Genomic DNA, 22,347 nt, shown 5'->3' with positions numbered 1-22,347 from the left:
AGTGGCCAAACTTGCTATGATAGCTCAGTGAGCCTTAAAATGAACACGTGTATTTTATCACAGCCAAATTCATATAATATGAATTAGCACTTACAGAGCACTTACTGTGTGCTGGACACTGGTCCACATATAGTAATTTTATACTCAAGAAGATACACACTGCCATTAAACCCTTTATCACTGATAAAACTGACGCCCAGGGAAGGTCGGTAACTTACCCAAGGTCGCACAATTAGACAGTGGCAGAGGTGAGATTCAGGCCCAGGTACCTGGCTGCAGAGCTCTAGGCCCTTCGTCACAGTGCTTTAACGTGTACGGAGCTGCATCCGTGTCTTAGGCAGACCACAGATGGTATTTAAGGGCAGATTTACAAATATTTTATATTACATAATCATGTGACTCCTTCTCTGTGCCTGCTCCAAGACAGATGGAGATAACTTGCATGAGTTTTTAATTTTATATTTCATTGAAGTTAGATATGCATATTAAAGCAAAGTATGTGTGTATATGTAATTACTTGTGTGTGCGTGCACAGGTTTCCATATGTAATATGCCTGTAGATACATGCATGTTTATTTGTAAACACTTTCAAATTTTCATTTTTTAATCACAAAATGATGGAATCATCCTTGATATTTTTCACCTTTTATTCAACAATAACTCAGTTTCTACCCCAAGGCATAGGGATCCTTCCTCTTCCAAGTGTTTTGGCACAAATCTAACTACAGGTAGGTAGTTAGATTTAACAGTCTCCTGCTTGTGACATGGCTGGGGACAAACTTCCAGGATGCCAGAGCACAAAGTGAGTGGGGGTCAGACACAGTCCTCACTTCTTAAACTTTAATGTGCATGGTGTCTCCATGTGCTGGGTCCTCAGGTGGACATGCAGTGGAGGGGGTTTCTAGGTCAGAGCTTGTGCTTCGCTACATTCCCACTTCTCATTAGCAGGTGATGGGATTACACTTCTTTGATTGTTTAACATTGGTTTAGTAAAAACCTGCCCAAGTCATGACTATTTTAAAGCATGGGGATAGAGTCTGAAACTGGACAGCATGGGTTCAAGTTTTAAATGCACTCCTTGGGGACTATGACCTTTGGCAAGTTACTTAACAATTGTACCCCTGAGTTTTCCCATCCATAAAGTGCAAAGAGCAGAACCTACCTCAATAGTGTCATGAGAATTAAATGTCAAGAACTTAGAGGGCCAGGCATGTAGTAAATCCTATGTAAGTATTTTCTTATAAATCTTTTTATTTTGATTTTTGAAAATGAAGAGTGAGAAAGCACTAACATACATGTAAGAGATGGTACATGAAAAACCAAGATGACTTGACCCAGTTGTAGGAACGACATTCGAGTATCGAGTTATAAAAGACTTTGACCTAGTAAATCATACTGGATAAGGCTAAGGAATGTCCCTTGGACACTAAAGAGGGATCAAAGGCAGCCTCACTCTGCCTGTTGGCGAGGGGGTACAGAATGTGCTATTCTGCTAGAGGCCAAAACATGAGCTTTATTATTAGAATTACAGCACTAAACAAAGAGGAATCACAGTCTGTCCCATTGGTGGAAGTTGTGGTAGATATGGAATGTTGGGTCCTACCCTGAGCAGCAAGATTTAGGGGGACCACAGAGAGATGGGAAAAGAGCTCCGGGATGCTGGGCAGGAAGGCTAGACCCAAAGAAGCCAGGCACAGGAGGCCAAAAAAGAAGGCAGAAACAGGTGTTTCAGCTTCCTACCAAGGTGCTAGTCATGTGTCAGCTGTGCCCTGAGATGAGCAGCAGCAGGACTGCGTGGCTGAGCAAGCCGCCTTCTCAAGCCCTCCCCACTGCCACTCGAAATACAGGTTTCTCTCTCACGTGTGTGAAGGGGTGAGGAGAGGATCATGGTGGAGACTATTTATAGCGATTTATGTGGGAAACATCAACCTTATTTCCCTTTCTGTGCTAATGCTGTAAGGCTCAAAGTGGGAGTACAAGATAGAAAGGAAGAAAGTAAGACAATTAGATCACTAAATGGAGAGAGTATGCCTAACTGAGGAACTGCAGTGACTGGAATTGAATTCTTAACTATCCAGGGGACAATTATATCTATTCAAAAAAGAAAAGGAAAGTACTTTGGTACCTTAGGGGGGAAAGACATTATTATACTGAAGGGCTTTTTTGGCCCAATTTGCTTTTTTTTCTTAAAAGTATTTTTAAAATCAAATGGAAGGTTATGCTGCTCATCAGAGATGGTGGGGGACAGTCGTTGCCCTCCACCTAGAAGACCTGAGTGGCAGTATAAACCATTGCTTAAATTAAATGACAGCCTCTAGAGTTATGAGCAACTCCGTGTAAGGAAGGGCTGGGTGTGGGCTATCCTGCCTGAGAACAGTAACAGTATTTTAAAATATTAGTGTATTTTTACTGGTCTAGGAAAGATGCTCAGGTGTTGTTGTTCTTTGGGTCTTTGTTTTTTGTTTTTATGTAGGCAAGGCCTTGCTACACAATCCAAGCTAGTTTTGAGAGCAGAATATGTTTATTGGGGGAAAGAAAGCTTCTGTCCAAGAGAGGGCCAGAAGAGGGCCTGAGTGGGTTGCCAAGGAACATGCCTTGTCTTGGGAATTTTATAGAGCAAATCTGTGACACAAGGCAGATCCCGGGTGGGAAGCATGGAAATTCGTAAGGTGAACATGAGTTGGGACAGCTGTGGTCAGCCAGGCTGGTTTTGAACCCATTTTGTAGCCCAGGCTGGCTTCAATCTGGCAATCCTCCTGCCTCCATCTCCTGTGTGCTGGGATTACAGGAGTGCCCCACCACGTCTGATGAACATTACGAATTTAATTGAAGGATCCATTCCCCATGCTTGTGCCACCAGCATGGGTATCCTTCTGGAAAAGAGTAAATCTCTAGATGCCTTCAGGAGTTTGTCTAGAGCTGCATGTGATTAGTCCATCGTGAAGTGGGCTGACAATACACAGTATGTACCAGTTTGTAAAAGTATAGTATGTTAGAAATTAATTTCCTATGAATAAATAGGAAATAATAAATTATTTCCTATTTATGTTGGTCAGTTGAAATGACACTATTTTGAAGGAAAAAAAAAAAAAACCAAGATGATGACTTGACTATACTCAGTCAAGTAAAAATGTATTATTCAAATCAACTTTATCCCTGGGATTATAATTTGCAGGATGTAAGAATGCAGTCTAAGCATCAGTGTTTTAAATCTTCCCAGGGGTTCCAATATGCAGCCAGAGTTGAAAACCACAGGTATAAGGAGAGTGAAGACCTGCCCAACTCTGATACTGGACAGACTGATTCTCAGGTTGCCTGTCAGCGGAAGCAAAGATGCAGTGACCACGCAAGGCCCTGCTAACTATGGTATTGAACAATCATCCTTGAGATGCAGGAAGGTGTGTACTTTCTACAGAATGGATTGGCACAAGCTTATGTGCAAATGGCGGGATTGCCTTGCCTCTCAAAATCAGAAGACGAAGGGTAGCTTCACCCCCATTCTTACACTTGCCCCTCTTATAGTTAGTAAGTGATGGCCCCTTCTCTCCTGCCCTCTACATACTGATAAAGGGGGAGAGCCCTCTATCCTTGATTTTCTGCTCCCCAACCTGTCCCAAGCCCTTAGCCTATGGCCTTTGTTCTCCCATCATCTTCCCCATTCCCTGTTGAGCTTGACAACCATGCCTCATACTTCCGATCACCTGCAGCCCATTCCCCAACTGATGCCCCACTCCTGTGCTGGATGGGCCACGAGAACTCTGTCCCCAGAGAGCCCTGTGACTGCTTGCTGACAGCTTGCTGTGCATATGGAATCTGTAGTTTCCGGAAGTTTATGGCCAGGTCAGGTATGCGGTCAGTGAGACCAGTTCACAGCGGCTGTACCAGCACTCTCACCTTTCCCTGTAATAATCTGTGACCTGTGGATTCTGAGATCTATGATTTTCAAACAAGCTCTTGGAATGCTACTGTTCTACAAGCTGGAAATTTACCAAGTCAGTTTTCTGTGGTTATAAAAATACCAGCTTTCTTCCATTGATAGAGCTAAGTGTTAATGCCAGAATAAGCTGTTCTTAATTATTTTTCTCCTTGTGTCTAATAATTTTCAAGGCAGTACAACACTCAAGTTCTTGACAGTAAATAAGTGCAGTGTCATTTATGAAAATACAGTTTGTACATTTTATACAAAAATTATGGAAAGAGACCTTTCTCCCAGACAGCTATGATACAGTTACTTCAAAATAATTTTTATTGATCAGGGCAATAGGGCCAAGGCTCTTAGTAGTGGAGGTCTGATGTCAAGCTTCAGATTAGAGGCTAGCACAGTCTTTCCAGAACCTCTGGCTGCCCTGTCTCGTCCTGTGCTCTTGCCTGAGCCTCCTTTCCATATTCACTCTCACCAAAAGCTTACAGAGGTTGGGTGGCCTGTGCCCAAACGAGAAGATGCCCAAGGAGCTCGGCCTGCCTTCCCTAGTGGCAGTGCTCCCCGCATACCAGGTGCACTACCTGCTTTTCACTGTGTTGCACTTAGTGCTAGGTCTGGTTTACACATGGCATTGCATTGAGGTGGACAGAGGTGTGTCCCATTTTAAAGATGAGGCTCCTCAAGTGAGATCTCTACTTCGTTGCCACTGAGATAGAATCATTGATCATCTGTGCAAATTTCTGGTTTAAGTGACAAACCCATAGCGATTTCTTTCTTGTCAAAATCAGCTACAGTAGGAACACACCACAAAAGGAAAAACCGAGCTGCCCTTTGCTCCCCCAGACCTTCCCTTGGAGCCCCACTTCCCTCTCCAGCTACAGCTCGCACCTGTCCCCTCCCCAGTTTCTGTGCTCCTGGCAGCATTGAGAATGTTCTGGTCCCCGCACTTCTTCCTCAGTTGCAGGCGCTTCAAGGCCCGCCCCATGGGTGTACTGGCAGCTCTGTGCCATTGCTGGGACCACATGCACCAGCGTGCCTTTTAGAAATGAGTTTCCACAAGAGTGCAAGGAAGAAAATGGTCAATACTTTTCCTATAAATCTTCAATAACCAGTTTAAAATGCACCAGATGTGGTGGAGAATGAGGAAATTACTGTCCCAGTTATGCAGATGACAAGGTCCTGGTGACTGCTGCACAGCATTTTGCTCACAGTTAGCAATACTGTTATGTACCTAAGATGTAAAATGTCAAGAAATTTCCAAAATATTAACAATGGTAACAATAAAATTGTATTGGAGAAGATCACCTTGAAATAGTTTTAAAATATAAACTGTATAGTTCTCATATGAATAGTTTTTAAAAGGTTGTTCAAATTCTATTTGAAGAGTACCATAGATATTTCTTTTAAGGTAATTTTTTTTTACTACTAAAGAGTCCTATCCCTCCTGTAATATTGAGAAAGCTCAATATTACAAAATTATTCATCCTGTTACTATTTTTGGAATATAATCTAGTTCCTGCTTTTCTTTCTACAGGACAGAGATGAATGAGGGGGAACTTAATTAAATGATTCTAAAGTTCACCTTTAAGAATAAGATAGTACAAGAAAATGTTAACACATGAAGTATTTGTACCATCAGTTTTTTATAGATACTGTAAGGCTGAAATAACTAAAACATTCTGCCACCAGCACAAGGAAGTACATATTCAGGAGCCAGCTCAAAAAGAAGCCCACGTAACAAGTTGACATGTAATAAAAGTGGGTATTTCACATTCATAGGGAAAGAGTGGATTTTTGTCACAAATAATTCTGAGATGATAGGCTAAATCTTTAGAAAGAAACAAATTTTGATCTAAAGTAAGGTCTAACTTAATTTGATTAAAATATTTTTAAATGGAAGCATAAGATTCTCTAAGAAAATATAAATAAATCTTTATGTAACTTACAAAAACAGAAAACTCATCAGAACATTGAAGACTAAAAGAAAATAGGTACATCCAGATTACAAATTTCTAAATCCAAAACACTGTGGAAAACACTACAGAAAGAAAATTCATAGACAATGTTTTTCAACATTTGAATCCTAAAGAAAATTCATATCCTTCATATATAAAGTACCCTTAGAAACCAGTAACAAGATTTTAATGTATCTAGTACAAAAATGAATGAATTTCTTAATGAGCAAATCATAAAAGAATAAGCATACAAACAACCTAAGTTTGCAGACCAAAATTAGAGGAAAAGGAGGGCTGCAAGGAAAGCCAACATTTTGGCCCTAGCCTTGCAAGGTCAATTAAGACTCAGAACATATGAGAACTTGTACTGTAACGTCATGTACCTCGGTAGTGTCCCAAATTTTCTAATCAAGGAGATTATGGGGCCAAAGAGGAAAGTGATCGATGATGTAGAGTGTGCCTAAGGAGAGTCACATGGAGAGAAAACATTCTCTCAGGCTTTCACAGAGAGCACATTGGCCAAGCAATGGCTGTGACTCATCCACATGGCTGACACTGACAAAGGATCTACAATCTGAGGTACATGATCTCAGGATAAGTCCTGAGGGGATTTCACTGACCTTATCCAGATCCAAAAGCTACAATTCTTTTTATATAGGTCCTGCTTTATCTTGGTCCTAGCCATCCAGCAGAAAAGTATAAAAACGAAGTACAAGAAATAAAGCCATGTTGTTATGTTGAGCTGTAGGTGGTCAGGTCAACAACTTCTGACAGTCCAGTCAAGTGGAAGACCAAATACTATTATGGACTACTGGACTATTTTGGAATATTTTGCTGAGTTCACACACCTATAATATTTAAATGATGGAACTAAACAAAAAAGGGGATACAGATGAATGTTTATTTTGTATCTGTGTATTCAAAATGGTTAGAATAGATATATAGCTATATTCTCTTAATTCAAGGAATAGAGGGATTTGTTCTAATAGTGTTTGTAAATAGGATATCATGTCTGCATCTTGTACAACAACCACTAGGAAGGCAGTATGCAATGTGTTAATTATTGGAACTGTCTTACCAATTTGATTTGAAACTGTCTCATTGCTATTTCTCAGTAAAATTATGGAAAAATAACATAAATAAAAAATAAAATAAATTTAAAAAGAATAAACATTTTCAATAATATTAAAGAGATGTCCAGCCATTTTCCAAGAAATGCAAATTAATTAATATGAGATTCTTTTACTAATAAAGTCAACAAAGAAAAATAAGTGTTGGTGTACAAAGTGAGTAAGACTGGGGACTCGTATTGCTGGGTGTGTAAATGCTCACCTTTATGAGAACCGGTTGGTAATGCCCTTCCTAAGGCTGTAAAATAAGCTCTGTTTACATGTTGACCCAGAAATGCTACAGCTAAGAATTTATCCTGAGGAAATAAGCATGAGTATATTTTTGTGAAGCCTTAGCCATAGCTGTGATAGCATTCAGCACAACAAGACACTTACCAAGAAGGCTGTGAGTGCTAAGATGGTAAGAGGTACTGGGCAGGCTTGAAAAGTGCCTTGAAACAGATGAACGAGGCCTGTGTGGGTATTAGTGGGCCGCACAGAGCGTTTTGTGCTCAGGTCCTAAGGCTGTGGGTTAAAGCGCCTGCAAGCAGGTGCAGGGGCCAGGGGTTTGATTCCCCAGCCTGCCGTGCCAGCCCCGGCCCCAGGGTGTACTGAGATGGCAGTTGAAACTGGGCATGGTGGTGCAAGCCTGTTATCCCAGCTCTCGGGAGGCTGTAAACAGGCGTATCACTACAAGTCCAATCTAGTAGTGAGACCCTGAACACCCTGTAGACCAGAAAGAAAAAAAAAAGTCCTAAGGTTTGAACAAGGCATATGTGTAAATGGGGTTAATGCATCTGGTGATTTATTGTTTGGGGATTTTTTTTAATACTTTAATGAAAATTCTTCAGGTTTATATTTTTCAAATTATTTTTAGTTTAGGGCCAGATTTCTCATTTATAGTTCTGCCATAATATACCTACTTAAATTTGTGTAGTGCTACTTCCCATGGTTGTATGCTGAGCTTCTGACTTCTGTTGGCCTATGAATCATGAGCACCCAAGCAAAAACGTAGTTTTATTCCTACTGATCTTTCATTTTGCATTTTAGAAGGGCCTTCAAACTGGGTAATATTTTTGGTAGACAACAGAGGGAAGTTGTTTTTATTGTAGTTGGTGTGGTAGACTGAATAGTGGTCTCTCAGAGATACCCACCTCCTAATCCCCAGCAACTGTGAATATGTTACCTGGAAAGGGACTTTGTAGATGTGATGAAGGACTTTGGGAATGACATTACCCTGGATGGCTGGGCCCACTGCAATCTGAGAGATCCTTCTAACAGGAGGGAAAGCAAATCAAAATCCAGACCAGAGATGCAAGGATAGAAGCAGAGATGCTGACCAAGCCAAAGAACACAGGTTGGGAAAGGGACAGGTAGACTCTCCTTTCCAGACTCCAGGGCAGCCATACCTGCTAGCAGTCACACCTTGCTTCCAGCCCCTTGAGGCTCATTTCTGAATTCTGATCCCCAGAACTGTATGTAACACATTTCTATGGTTTAGTCATTACATGTGTTGTTGTTTGTTGCCTCAGCAGTAAGAAACTAATACATTGGGAAAAGGAGGAAAAATCAAATTTGCACTTCGCCTATAGTTGCACGTTGGTCAGTCTAATGAGTTCACAGATCTGGATTCTCGTCCCAGCCCTAAGAACTCACCTCTCTGGACCTTATTTTCTTCATCCCTAACCTCTGAAGTTCTGTTCCTCCTTAAGCATTTGTTTACTATCATTAGATACATAATTGCTAGGACACTGATAAGTATGGGTGAGGCAGATTTTAGTTTGTTTTGAAAGCTGGCTGTGCTATTGTTAGCATTTTCCTTCGTGTGTGTGTGTGTGTGTGTGTGTGTGTGTGTGTGTGTAGAGGAGAGTGGTGTGTTCTTGTGGAGGATCCTGAAACACTAAAGCAAGAGCTATAGAGGCAAGTGAAGTTGTATACAGAGGTAGGAGCCATCAGAGCCTCAACAATGGATGCCAAAATGCACCTGAAACTGGGCACGTAGGCCTCAGTCTCTGATGGTGGTCTTAGAACTTTCTAGAAATATTCCCTAGAGATATTTCTCATATCCCTCCTACTCAGATTCATACCACAAATCCCTGTGAAGTTTACACATACAGGATGAGAAAGGTGAGCTTCTAACCTCATACCAAGGCCACGCAGAGGAAGGCCCAGGTCTCTGCAGACACTTGCACAGAAAGGAGAGGGGGCCTCACTTCTCTCTGCTGCAGAGATCTGTGATAAATATTGTCAAAGGAAACTGAAACTTTAATGGTAAGAATTATCATGGTATGCCACAGTATATGGAATGTTTACTATACTTGGCACATGGACATTTTGGAGTTTTACATATTTCCTCTACATGTATGTATAAGGATCATAATCCATATTCTAATAAGTTTTCAAATTCTGTTTGGATATGCATATATTAAAGATATATATATATATATTATATATATATATATAGTCTTCAAATATGTGTTTATGCTTGAAAAGAATTGGGGCTGTTTTTAAAAAACAATGAATCTTGTAAGATTTACTGAGAAGAAGCTGCTGTCAAATTTAGCATTCGCACCAAAAACAAAGTCATTTTTATCAGTTGTTTTACAGTGAAAGACACCTTTGTTTTTCAGAGCCCATCTGAAGCACAATTGGTGATTGAGAAACACGCAGAGGGGGCCACGGTTATAACTTGTTGTTCCGGCGTGTGAAAAGGTTGTGCAATGGGACATGGGATTTGAAGTTAAGTTTGGAATCTGGAAAACCCCTGATTTATACCTATTTAGCTCAGAAATCAAAAGGGACATAAAGGTGACACAGCCTTCTATAGTAAGAGTGAGGGCATAAGGCTCGGGTATCACACAGCCCAGGGTTCCTGACCTCGCTGTCAGCCAGCTGAGCAACCTTTGACAAGCCACTCAGCCTCTCTGAGTCTGCTCCCCTGACTGTGAAATGGGAAAATAATACTTGTTGTCTGGTGCTGGTGGGAAATTGAGTCATGGTCGGCAGCTGCAGTCACTCTTACTGTCTACACCCAACCTCACAGGAGGCATAAGCTAGGCATAGAGAAAGAGATGCCGTATTCAAGTCCTTGTTGAGGTGTAGTGGTAGAGCTGTGGAGGGGCACAAGTCAGTACGGGACAAGCTCACTCTCTTCTTTCCTTTCCCAATCCCTCAGATCTTATGTGCAATGATGCCTTTGTGTCCTCTTCCTTACCCGATCACTTCATCCTTTTCTGCTGTATCACCTCCTACCCAAGTGGGAATTCCAGCTTCACCCAGGGCTAAAATCATGTGAAAGGAAAGCTCATGGTCTCCTCTTTTGTAGCATACAGCAGTTCTGTCAACACCAAAAAGAGCTCAGTTAACATTTAGTGACGGGACTGGGGGACTATTGTAGAACTGAGGGCCCAATCTCCAAGGTGCTGGAGATATGCAGTTCATTTTTGGGGTTTTATGTACTCTTTTTCTCCATACCCTACTGAGTGGTACTCTGGCACTGCCCAAGTAGTAGCAGGAAACTGAAAGAGTTTCATGTGAGCGTTTGGGGTGGGGGGTGGGCGGAAAGTAGACCCTTCACTCATCAGAGCAGAACCTTTCCAGCAAGGAAGGCAGTGTCACCAATCGTGCATTGAGATCCTTTATTGCCAGTGTCTCCAGGATGGAGCTTGGCTGGCTAGGGATAGAGTGAAAGGAAAACTTCTACCATGAACATTTTTGTCCTTTTTGAATCTCCAAGAAACTAAAGGGAACAAGCAGGTTTTCTATAGGCTGGTTCACAATGCAAGGGGACTCCGTAGGCTCCACTAGGCCACCCTGAGTAGAATGGGTTTCCTTTGCACGTGGATGGCGGGGTGACTTCTGGAGCCTGCCGTGTTGGAAAGTTTGGTTTGGATCAGGAGGGCTGTTGATTCCTCCACCCTCCCTCTACTGAGCTGAAAGCCACTAGTCCTGGCCAGCCTCCCAGAACCTCACTGTTGCCCTGTCTCAACATGGGTTTGTCCTGGGGACTCCATTCTGACCTGTTCCTGACAGTATGCCATCCAGTCTCAAGTCATTGTCTTCCCCTCATTCTCAGCAAACTTTTTGGCTGACTGGTTTGCTGATGGGACTGTGGAAGCTCCAGTATCTTGGGCAGTGGTTAAAGGTAGGTGGGTGGGGGATGAAAGGCCTTTGGGTTTGGAATACTAACAGGTTTTCTGCTGTCAGTTCCCACCGCATGTGGACATATCATATGTAAAACCTGATACAACTGGGGAAATTCAAACTGAGAATCCCTGTGTATTTTCCTGGTCAATTTTATGAATGGCTTGAATTCACAGGAGAGGCGTTAGCTGGTCCACAGATATGCATGCATGTTGTTTTTTGTTGGCAAACTCCAGAAGCAAATAAACATGCAAAGCACAGGAAACACCGTAAGCCAAGACTTGTCTTCAAGGCTGACGTCCTACGTAGGTGGCTGGAACGTTAGGGCACATGTCCTCTCACAGCTCACCTATGAGTTGAAAGCAAAACAAGGCAGGAAGTTAGAGACCAATTCATAGACCCTTGATTATTTACCCAACATGATGCTGAAAGACATTTGTGTTTTTTGGAAGTTCTATTCCCTGGCAGTGAAATAAAACCTTCTTTCTAAGCTAGAAAGATTGATGTCCAGCTACATTAAAGGAGTAAGTAAAAGAAAACCCTGTGTTCTACAAGTGAACATAAGCACTTCTGCTGCACTTAGGTAAGCCTAGTGCAAAGTGCATTATCAGATGGAAATGTGCAATGCAAAATAAATTGTGCAGAGAGAACCAAAGCACAAAACTATTCCCGCTTTCCATGGTATGCAATGGCTATATGAGGAAAATTATCATGAGTCTCAAAGTGAGAAGAGAATGAGGAAAGGAAGTGTTATTTTCTAACTTCTAACATCATTTATTGGCATTATATGATAAAGGCATCAAATCAGCGGTTTAGTGGTGGCAAATGCAGGCTACAGTGTAATGTTTGTATTTTGAAAAGCTCTAAAAGATTCACTGTCGCTGTAACTTTTCAGTTTGTTCTCAGTGAGTTTTGTAGTAATTGCTCACAAAGCTTTCTATAGTTGGGGAAGGAATCTCTTTTTTTTCTTTTCATCCATTCACATGAACTGGTGGTTCTCAAATTTTACTGCATATGAGATTCACCTTAAAAGTTTTTTTTTTTTTTTTAATCCTATTGTCCTGGCTGCACCATGGAACAATTAAATCATTATCTCTGAGGTGGAGGTAGCCCAGGCACTGGTACTTTTCCAAGATGATGCCAGTGCACAGCCCCAATTGAAAAGCAGTGTCAGCAGCACATCTCAGACTACAGCAGCGTGCATAACAGTGGTGTCCTGGGGCTGTTAAAACAGATTCAGATTCAGATTCTGAGAGAATGGGTGGAGCCCAGCCTTCAGCATAGCTAAGGAGCTCCTGAGCAACACCAGGTCTGCTTGGCCATGGAACCCAATTTAAACAAGATCCTAGACTCTAGAAGAAAACATGAGGCTAGACATAGGATAGTAGACACAGTGATTATAAAATGCCACACAGGTTCTCACTTGTCCCTTGACTACTGTCCCCTGTGTTATAAACAAACAGCAAAGCCACAAGAGTCTTTATCTCCCTTCTCCTGTAAGGTGTTTTTGTTTTTCATTCGTAAGCTGAAAGCAAAAGCTAATCTTTCTCAGATGTAGCCTAATGGTTGTCTCATCCCAGAGAACAGCTGTGACCCCTCAGGTGCAGGATGGTGTCCCTCCACCTTGAGCAGGTAGGCCAAGGTGGCCCCCAGTGGTCCTTTGCCCAGGGCTCACTGGATATGGGAGCATTCCCATGCAGCCCAGGAGTCCAGGTCTCGTGCTTCATCTGTAGGGAGGAGAGATTTTCATAAACACTGTGTGGGAAGAGGAATGAAATAGGCAGAGAATGAGGTTAAGGAATGGGCGTGTGAAATGCCAGGTTGAGCGAGGCCAGGGTGCCTTGGAGCAGCATTCCAACACCCACCTCTCTTGAACAGCTGGTGGGAGAAGGTGCTCACCTGTGCAGTCTACCTCTGCCCCGGGCTGTGGAGCCAGGCTCTTTCTCCAAGGCATCATCTGAACACATCTGCTTCCCTGGCATAGTTGCATGCCCAGCCTGTCCAAGCCTTACTCTGGGATTGAAGGGATCACTCCTGCTCATTCACAGCCTTTCACAGGTCTCATGTCCTGGTCTGTCTCCTGAGACAAGATCATATTTCTTTGTACTTCCCGTGCCCTCTCAACTCCTAGAAAGGCCAAGGCCCCTGAGTTAATTTACTTGGGTTCTTTAGTTATCATTTGGACCAAGGAAATCATAAGATTCCGCTGAGCTTTCCTGACTAGGCCCTCCCTGTTTAGAGTAGGTAGACTCTGCAGAACTACCACCCAAGAAGTTGCTCAAAGAGACAAGATTGCAAAAACTTGCTCCAGTCCACTGCTCTGCATGCTGCTCTCTGGTCAAGACTCTGCCATGACCTCAGGCTGGCCAGATAGCTCAGGGGATTAAAGTGCCTGCTTAGGCAGATGCAAAGGCCAGGGATTCAATCCCTAGCCTGCTGTGCCGGTCCCACGGTAGCGCACCTGTAATCCTAGTGTTTGGGAGGCTGAAAACAGGAAAATCACTACAAGTCCGATCTGTGTAGTGAGACCCTATAGACCCTGTACTAAATACATTTAAAAAAAAAATCCCAGCCCCCCCCCAAAAAAAAACCTACCATGACCTGTGCACTCCATTCCCTTCAGATCTAATCTGCCTCCCCCAAGCCTTGCTTCTTAGTTCTGGACTCCCGGTCTGCATGAGGAGACTCCTGCTGCATGTGTGTTTTGCTTTTTGAGATCCTACGTGCAAGCTCACTGTCTTAGGTTTTCTCAGACTAAATGAGCCATAATTATTCTTTACTCCTTCAGCCCTTCAGCCTTCCATTATTACTAGCTGTGCTGTTTCAGTTTCTCTTGGGCTCAAAGAAGGGTCCCATCTGCTCTTATTTTTAATGGAATCAGAGTTTTAATCTGAAAAGAACTTTGGCTGTGTAAACCAAACCCCTCATTTTTCAGAGAAGTAAACAGATCCAGAGAAGGGAGTGACTTGGCCAGTGTCACCAATAGTGGGTGTGCCGGAGCCACCATAGAGACCAAGCCTTTGTGCTGTCGTCCTACCAGCTCTGCCACACCCTTCCAGTCTCCCTTGTATGACATTGCAGCAGGCCACAGTGGCCAAGGCCTCTTCGGATTCTATCAAGCGGAGGGCTTTGAAAAGAATATGTGTGCAGCAATGAAGATGGTGTATGGGGTTTCCATAGACCTTGCCCGAATGTGCACAGTAGAGGTGTGATTAAGTGGGAGAGCTCTGAATAGTTGTGAGGAGGAAAACCCCATGCTATGTGAATGGGCCAGTTATATCTGTGGTTTTAATATCAGTCCCTGAACATTTGAAAATAGTGAGAGGGAGGATTTATAAATGATCCTAAGGTTCATCTGGAGAAAAAATAGGTGAGAATATTTTAACCATTTTCAAAAAATTAGGAGCAGTGAAGGAGTTTAACAAACATGAACTGTCGGATATGAAGATATACTTCAAGGTTATATTAAATAAGTGGTTTGGTATTGGTGTGCATTTCAAAATCTCAAGGAAACCAGAGAGTAAGTACTTAATGTATGATAACACTAGCACTTCAAGTTAAGTAGAAAATGAACTATTTGACACAGCATGTTGAGGTCACTGGATGGCTGTTTAGAAAGTAATAAAACGCTTTATACTGATATAAATTATAGATGTCTTAGAATTAAAGTTAAATAGTAAAAAGGAATATAGGTTAGTGTATATGTAATCTTAAGGAAGAGAAGGCATGTAATTATAAGGTCAAGGTAAATTCTACATAAGCAAAATGAAGACAAGCCGTAAATTTTAGCAGTATGTACAACAGGATATAGTTATTCTTGATAGTTAACAGTGCTTACAAATAAACAAACTTATCCATAGAAAACAAGCAGAAGATACAAACAGCTAAGTCCCAAGTTGAAATGCAGATGCTGATAAACCAATAAAAACATTCTACCTCACAATTAATAAAATGTTATTAATATAAGATACTTCCATATACCTCCGTGAAATTGGCAAAGAGAGAAATGAAAAAATATCCATTGCTGGGGGGTGGATATGGAGAAATACATGGCCTCCTTAGGGGAAGATCTGTTAAGACAAATGTCCTGGGACGCAACTTGACAATATATATCAGAAGTCTTAGAAATGAGTGCTACACTAATTCTCCTCCCAGGAAAATAATCATACACGGGCATGAAGATAGAGGTTCAGTTACATATAATAGCAAGACACTGGCAAGTTTTAACAATGGCTAACAAGAGGAGAGTGACAACGTATGTCGGTGAAAAGCCAGCCGCTGAAGATTACCTGGTAGTATAATTCTTATCAAGCTAAGGCGATGTTCATAATAGTATCGTTTCATCCTCTGTGGATCACACCACAAAGACAGAGCTATATTCCAAAGTGTTAAAGTGGTTATCTGTAAACAATGGGCTTTCCACTGGTTCGGATTCTTCCTCTCTTGTGCTTTTCTGCTCTCTCAAGTTTTCTGCCTTGAGCCTATGTTGATTTTACAGTTACATAAGTTACCAAAACAAGAAATAAATAAAAGGCACGAGTACAATTATAAAAATGCAGGTGGAATTTGCTTAGATGTTTTTGAGAGGCAAGTTAAATGATTGGGGTTGGGGTCTTGTTGTTCCACCAAGAGAGTGGGAAAGGCACATCCATCTGAATGTATCCAGACAAGGACTGAAGGAGGAAAAATACCCTGCCTTCATTCCTTGGCCCATCCTTCCCTTGGGGGCCGTCCACTCTGTATTAGAGTGTTGGTCATTTCACCATACAGGTCTATACAGCACTTTTGCTGCATTTCTCCATGTGCAGAAGCACCTCACAAAAGGTATATATAGAAAAGATCCACTCTGATGGGCAATAGAAAGCAATGGCTTTCTCTCTTGGGAGGTTAGAAAGAACAGATTTAAAACACATTAAGATACTATGTGGAATTTTGTTCCTCAGGTACATCCCCTTGACACCTGTGGATGTGGGCCATCCTAAGAATCTTTAATTCTAGAAGTGACTAGAATTGTGACTTCCTAAGAAGAGTACAGTTTTGCCCCTAAGGTGACTAATTCCTAGGCATCTGGTATTTTTTTCAAAGTAGTATTAGAACAGAAAAATTGTGATACAGAATCTCACTAAACAAAATAATATGAATTTCACAGTGTTTGTTGTATTGCATAATGTTGTCTTCAAATTGGTCATTCCTATTACCAGACATACGCATGCAAAATTTGAAGAAGAAAGTAAAAACTCTGTAAGAAAGTAAGAGGAGAAAAGGAGGAAATAATTGAATAAAGAAGACAAAACGAAAGCATTAACTGCTCTTTGCCATAGACCAGCAGAAAGCCACAGTACAGTTGTCTAAGCCATCGTGCTTGCATACATAGATATAGCTTCCTCACTCCCTCTCCTGTCCTTCTCAACTCAGTAATTCCTTCCTTTTGAACAGGTTTATTCCCTTTTTCCAATGTCTATTGTACCCTTCAGATTTTATTTTCTTTTGCATCTGGTCTTTCTTGACTGCCTACCTGGGACATGATGGAAAATGGCCAGCACAGAGCTACCAAAATGGAGTTGTTGTTTATGTAAACATCTGGCCTATAAGGATTCCAGCAGGAGATGCACTGTAGCATACAAAGATAACGAAGGATGTATATATTTGGCAAAAGAGCCACCAAGCTGATGGATAGTTTCTTAAAGAGCAGTTTGAGGAGAGAAGATAAAGAGACCCAAAACTTTAATGCCAGATGAGATAGGGAGGATGGTTGGTATAGCTTGAAGACTAAGCAGTACTCAGTCCCTTTGCATTGATTCTCAGTCCTCAGTTACATACTGGATATCCTTTAGTTTTATAAAACATTGAAAAGGCGTGAGGTAATGTGTATCAGTTTGGGAAGGGTGAGCTTGAGTTAAGGAAGAAGAGTAATGATGCAGGACACAGCAGTGCTACAAACTGTATATGAGGCCACTGCTAACTCTAGACTGAGGCTTCACTGGTGGATACAGTGAGAAGGTAAAACCTGACATTCTGCCCTAGCTTCTAGGGAAATGTGTTTGAAACAGGTAGAAGTAACAATATTCCAGGGGACTGGCCGAGTGATTCCACAGTGCTGTGGGCACTGGCGATTTGGTGAGAAGAAACAGTATTGTAATACATCATGGGAAGAAAACACTTTGTTTTGAGTACGTCACTGTGGCTTATTTGGTGGTAGTGTTCACTCCTGACTTGAACAGCAGCAGCCTTGTTGGGGACCCAAACAATCAAGAAAGCTGGAAATGTGCATTTGGAAGTAAATGGCAACCCAAGGTAGCTCCAGAGAGCCAGGAATCAGAAATTATAGATTTCATCTCAGAATAGTTTTCTAAGATGCAGTATGGCACATGCAATTTATGTAATTCATCTGCATTATCTTGCTGTCTTTTTCTTAAAATTTATCTTCTAGGTGGATAGAGCGTAAGGAAAGTATAGGACATCTGATTGTGCTGGTAAATCAGTGTAACCCCATAAGGGAAGAGACATCAGTCTTCAAATATAGTTTAGGAAACTCTTTTGTGTCTATTTTCACACAAAAGAGAATATAAAGAAAATCTAGGTGCTGCTAGGAGTAGAGATGTTTGCTCAGTAGCCCAGACCAACAAACGTGCTCAGTAGAGACATGAACATTTGGTAAGTTAAGAAAAAAATAGCAACAAATACAATCATCAGAGATCAAGTGTATGGATAGATAAGTGTGTGGGTAGATGGTTTATCCAAGTGAGTAATGCTCCCTGGACCCTGCTACAAAGTAGGCCTGGGGATTGACTGTGTTACTAGCAAACTTCAGTACATCTTCTGGAAATCTCATCGTGCCACAAATTGAATTCCTGTACATTTTTTACATACCTGGTAGTTGTGATATTACTTGGAGGTAGAGAAAACAATAGTGGAATCTTTTTTGGAGGCTGTCTTGATCAGAAAAGGATAGCATACTGGTATCTACAGGTACTGTTTGCAAATTTATAGCGATGAAAGAAGAACACACTAGGTATAGCTCAACTTCAGGAAAGCAGTCTCTGAGAACTCAGGAAAGCCAGAGATAACTTCCTAAGTAGGAATCTGTAGGGGAACATGACCTGGAGAGGCTGTAAGGCTTGTAATTGCTCTGAGTTTCTACTCAGAGGACAGAAGAAAAATATGAAAGGGGACGGGACAGTTAAGGATCCCAAGAGCATCTGCTAAACCACCTGATAAATTCTAGGGAGCAGTGAAAATAATGGCACAGCCCAGGGAGGAACAAAGAGCAGCATAGAAGGACAGTTTGTGGAGCAAACAAGCATGCTGGGCCCTCTAGGTGTCAGCTGTCCCTCTGTATCCTGGCAGCTTTTTATGGAAACCAAGGCTTCCCCCTTGGGCTCTTGGCCACACACACACACACACACGGGTTTTCTAAACTATATTTGAGGACTGATGGATAAAAAGGAAGGAATAAATCCATTCTTTGAAGCAAGTAGAATAAGTTTCCTGTAGAACCACGCGGAGACTGCTGCTGACTGTAATTTTGCCTTCATGTTTTCTGCTGAGACAAAGGATAACATAGTAAGTAAAAAATAAGAGACAGAGTAAGAATTACAATAAAGGCCCACCCAATGCCATAAATTAATTTACTTGACAAGAGTGCAGATAAGTTATACCTGAGTATACTGAGGAAACTTGCAAAAATAATTATTCCATCCTTGCTGGAGATTTTTAAGAAATAGTAGTAGCAAATTGAAAATTCTTGAGATAGTAGAAAAAGATAAGGCCAGCGAGATAGCTCAGCCGACTAAGCATCTACTTAGGCAAGTGCGGGGACTGGAGTTCAATCCCAGGCACAATGTGCCACGCTGGCTCTGCCCCCTGGATACACTGAGCTGGCCACTGAGTCTAGGCTTGGTAGCACATGCCTGTAATCCCAGCTCTGGGGAGGCTGAAAACAGGAGGATCACTAGGAGTCTGAGCTGCATAGTGAGACCCTGTACCAAATACATAAATTGGAAAAAAAAAAAAAAAAAAAGAAATATGTTTCTTACCCTAAATATGTAAAAATGCTTAAAGGTTCCTTAGGGTACTATATCTATTTAAAAACTCAAGCAGCCAGGAGGTTGAGGCAGAAAGATAGTTATAAGTTCAAGGTTGGCTGGGCTACAGCAAAACCCTGTTTCAGAAAAGAAAGAAAGAAAAACTTGATACTCCAAGGAAAACTCTAGACTAAATTATTATAACAGAAAATGAAAGCCTACATCCTTGAATGAATGCACTAAAAAAGGGGTCACAGCAGACTAGCTTCATTTTTAGCTTTAAAGGGGTGAAGAGGGAAATACTGTCATTATAATGCTGTCAAACTAATACAGTTTAATGCTAGCAAGAGCTATAAAAAAATGAAAGTATTCAGGTGAACAAAGAAATATGCTTTAAAAGAGTTCACAGTTGGCTAACCGGGGAGGTAGGACAATGATAGTGACCTCCTTAAATGAATGCATCGCCAGGTGTACCCAACACAGGCTCACTGCTGAGCTCTTGGGAAAGGCAGTGAGCTTTCACCCGAGGCATCCTCAAAAGACATCTGGCGAGGTAGATACTGACCCGGAAGGGCCCTCTAGAGGGTGCCAGTAGAATTTATCCTCCTTTCCTGTTGAGACTTTTTATGAGCAAATTAAAGGAAGATGTGGAAGGCAAATTGATTAAATTTAGAAGTGACACAATGCCCAAATGATAGCTAGTGTCAGGTGATGGAATAGACTCAAAAGAAAAAAAAAGGATCATGCAAGAATGTTGGATCAAAGTTGGCCAGGTTAAACCGAACAGCGCTATAAGTAACAGTCAGTATTTAGGTTAAGAATAATGATTTAATTAGAAAATATGTGAGTCCACGTTTGATAGCAGTTTAAGTGGAGAAAAAGTAGAGTTTTTAGTTGACCAGGACTGCTAGCAAAGTTGCCAGAACTTAAGTTATATTAGTGAGAAATGAAGTTGTAGGAATACACTGGTCTCCCTGGAACACTCAGTTCCCGTCTAATACAGCTTCAGAGCAAAGGCTGTGGGATCACACTGCCTGTTTCTGAGTTTCCCCTGTGTTTCTTCTAGCTGCATTGAACAAGACTGTAAACCTCTCTAAACATGTACTACTCATCTGTAAAGTGGGTAGAATAATAGATCCTATATCATCACAAAGCTTTCCTAAGAATTAACCTTGATGGTGTGTTTAAAACTCTTAACACAGAGGCCAACACCCAGGTATTTGGAAATATGTTTGTTATTGGTGCTGCAATTGTCACTGTTACTCGGCAGTAGTACACTTAAGAATATCATGTAAGAAAATTGTCAGTTTGTCCTGAGGTAAAATGTTTAGACTTTCTTGCTTAAATAACATTTGTGGGAATTCAGTATATTAATTATTTTAGTACCCTAAAATTTAGGGGTTTAAATCAGTAAATATTTATCATCTCACATAAAGTCAAAGAATGCAGAAGTAGCTTAACGTAGAGATTCTGGCTCAGGGTTTGTCACTAAAATTCCTGTTATTAGTTTAGGGGCTTTACTGTCCTCTGACAGACTAACCAGGCTGGAGAATGGTTTGCTCACATGGCCCTTGGCTGTGGCCCCTGATTTTACCACACAGAGCTTTCCTTTGCATATCCTGCTCACCTGGTGACTAGATTTCCTCACAGTAAATGATCCTAGAGAATGAGGAAGAGGAGAGAAAAGAAGAGAGAAGGAGAAGCAGGAAAGAGTATGCAGGTACCATGACACAGACCTTGCAGTGCCTTTTATAACCTAGTCTCTGATGTCATGTACCCTCTTTATTCTGTTGGTTGCACAGATCAACCTGACACAGGGTAGAAGTGAACTCACAAGTCTGTGGGCTCCAATAAATGGGAATTGTTAGGAGCCATCTTGAATTCTGGCTCTCACAGGGAATTTAGGGCCACACAGACTCAAAGGAGACCTGGGGACTGACTGCAAATGCATAAAAGGATGCCTGTATACAAGAGGAAGACTTATCCTGTGTGGCCCCCAAGGACAGTATGTAAAGCAATAGGCAGGGGCTTCAGGAAAGCAGTTATCAACCTAGCTTTAAAAAGATCCTCCAAAAAATTAACTGCCCCAGACAGAGTAAACTGGCTTGAGAGTAGCAGCCCCTACACACTAGAGAAGTCTCTTTCAAGGACACCATATTCAATGCTGTTGACTAGCAAAATATGAGCATTTCCAACTCTTGACATTTCATTTGTAGATTAAGGAAGAATTTTATGAAATGGAACTCTTCAGAGCTTCATTTCTTTTACTTTGAATAAAAAAGAAAATTTTTCATTGAAATATGAGGTCTTTCTGAGCATGTATGACTTGGATAAACTATTAAGAAGTAGAATGACCCTGGTGTTGCCACAATTCCCGAACATTTCTCTTTTAAAAACAAAGTTCCACTTTAATTTCTTTACACTTGATTTGGGGGAAAGGAGAGAAGTCTGTTAAATCAGGAACTCCGAACCTTACAGGAGACAGGGCCTTTGGTCATGGAAAGAGCTCTGAATGTTTCTTACTGGGAGTCCTGGCACTCTGAGAAGAAGGCATGGGATTGCAGCTTTGAGCAACAGTACCAGTAAGGCTCGGTCACCTACTGTGGAAATCAGACTGCTCTCTGAACGTGTGAGGGCCCATACCAATGTTTTGTTAGGGATTCTCACCAGGAGAACTGAGTTTTTCAAATAGCCTTCTGGAGAAACTTTGCTGTGGTCAAATTGAGTGGTGAGGTACTGTCATTTTGGTCACCTGTGAATGCATAATATAGGAAATGTCTACAAGGAAATGATGGGCTTCAAGGAAATGGAGGACACTAGAGCATACTGTTTCTCCTTTCCCCAAACTGCTGTTCGACACTCACTGAAATGATCACTGAATGTGAAACTATTTTTAAGCTGCTGTCAGTTGTACCTGCTGACAACTGTGTAGGTGAGAGCTAAACTACCACAGCCAGCAACCACTCCTTTGGGAAGCAAGAGGTTGGTCATGAGCAAAATCACACCAGCAGCCCAACTGCCAGAGGCCAAGGTGTAGGCATGTAGGCAGGCCATCTTGCCCTAGCAACACCTCAAGAAAGCACACAAAGTCACAGTGAGTGCTAAACAAAATTGGCTTTTATGTCTAGCATGGCATGAGTGCCCACGAAATAGAAAAACAAGATAACAGTGGCCAAAAGATAGGGAAAAAAAAA

The 22,347-nt window shown here is 41.6% G+C and overlaps 1 protein-coding gene across 4 annotated transcripts in view; it reads left to right on the top strand.

Annotated features, from left to right (window-relative positions):
* Tgfa (transforming growth factor alpha) overlaps positions 1-22,347 on the top strand; it is a 94,727-nt gene that overhangs the window by 42,835 nt on the left and 29,545 nt on the right. Inside the window, exon 1 of one of the 4 annotated variants that reach the window (XM_023718480.1) lies at positions 3,353-3,398. The exons of the other annotated variants lie outside the window; for them this stretch is intronic. Within the exon in view, the coding sequence (XP_023574248.1) occupies positions 3,389-3,398 (10 nt within the window). The 5' untranslated portion in view covers positions 3,353-3,388. Of the gene's footprint in view, positions 1-3,352; positions 3,399-22,347 lie in introns of those variants that run through there. 4 annotated transcript variants of the gene reach the window in all.

The sequence above is a fragment of the Octodon degus genome, unplaced genomic scaffold (genome assembly GCF_000260255.1).
Source record: "Octodon degus isolate 3935 unplaced genomic scaffold, OctDeg1.0 scaffold00058, whole genome shotgun sequence".
Taxonomy (NCBI): domain Eukaryota; kingdom Metazoa; phylum Chordata; class Mammalia; order Rodentia; family Octodontidae; genus Octodon; species Octodon degus.
This window is presented reverse-complemented; position numbering and strand designations above follow the sequence as displayed.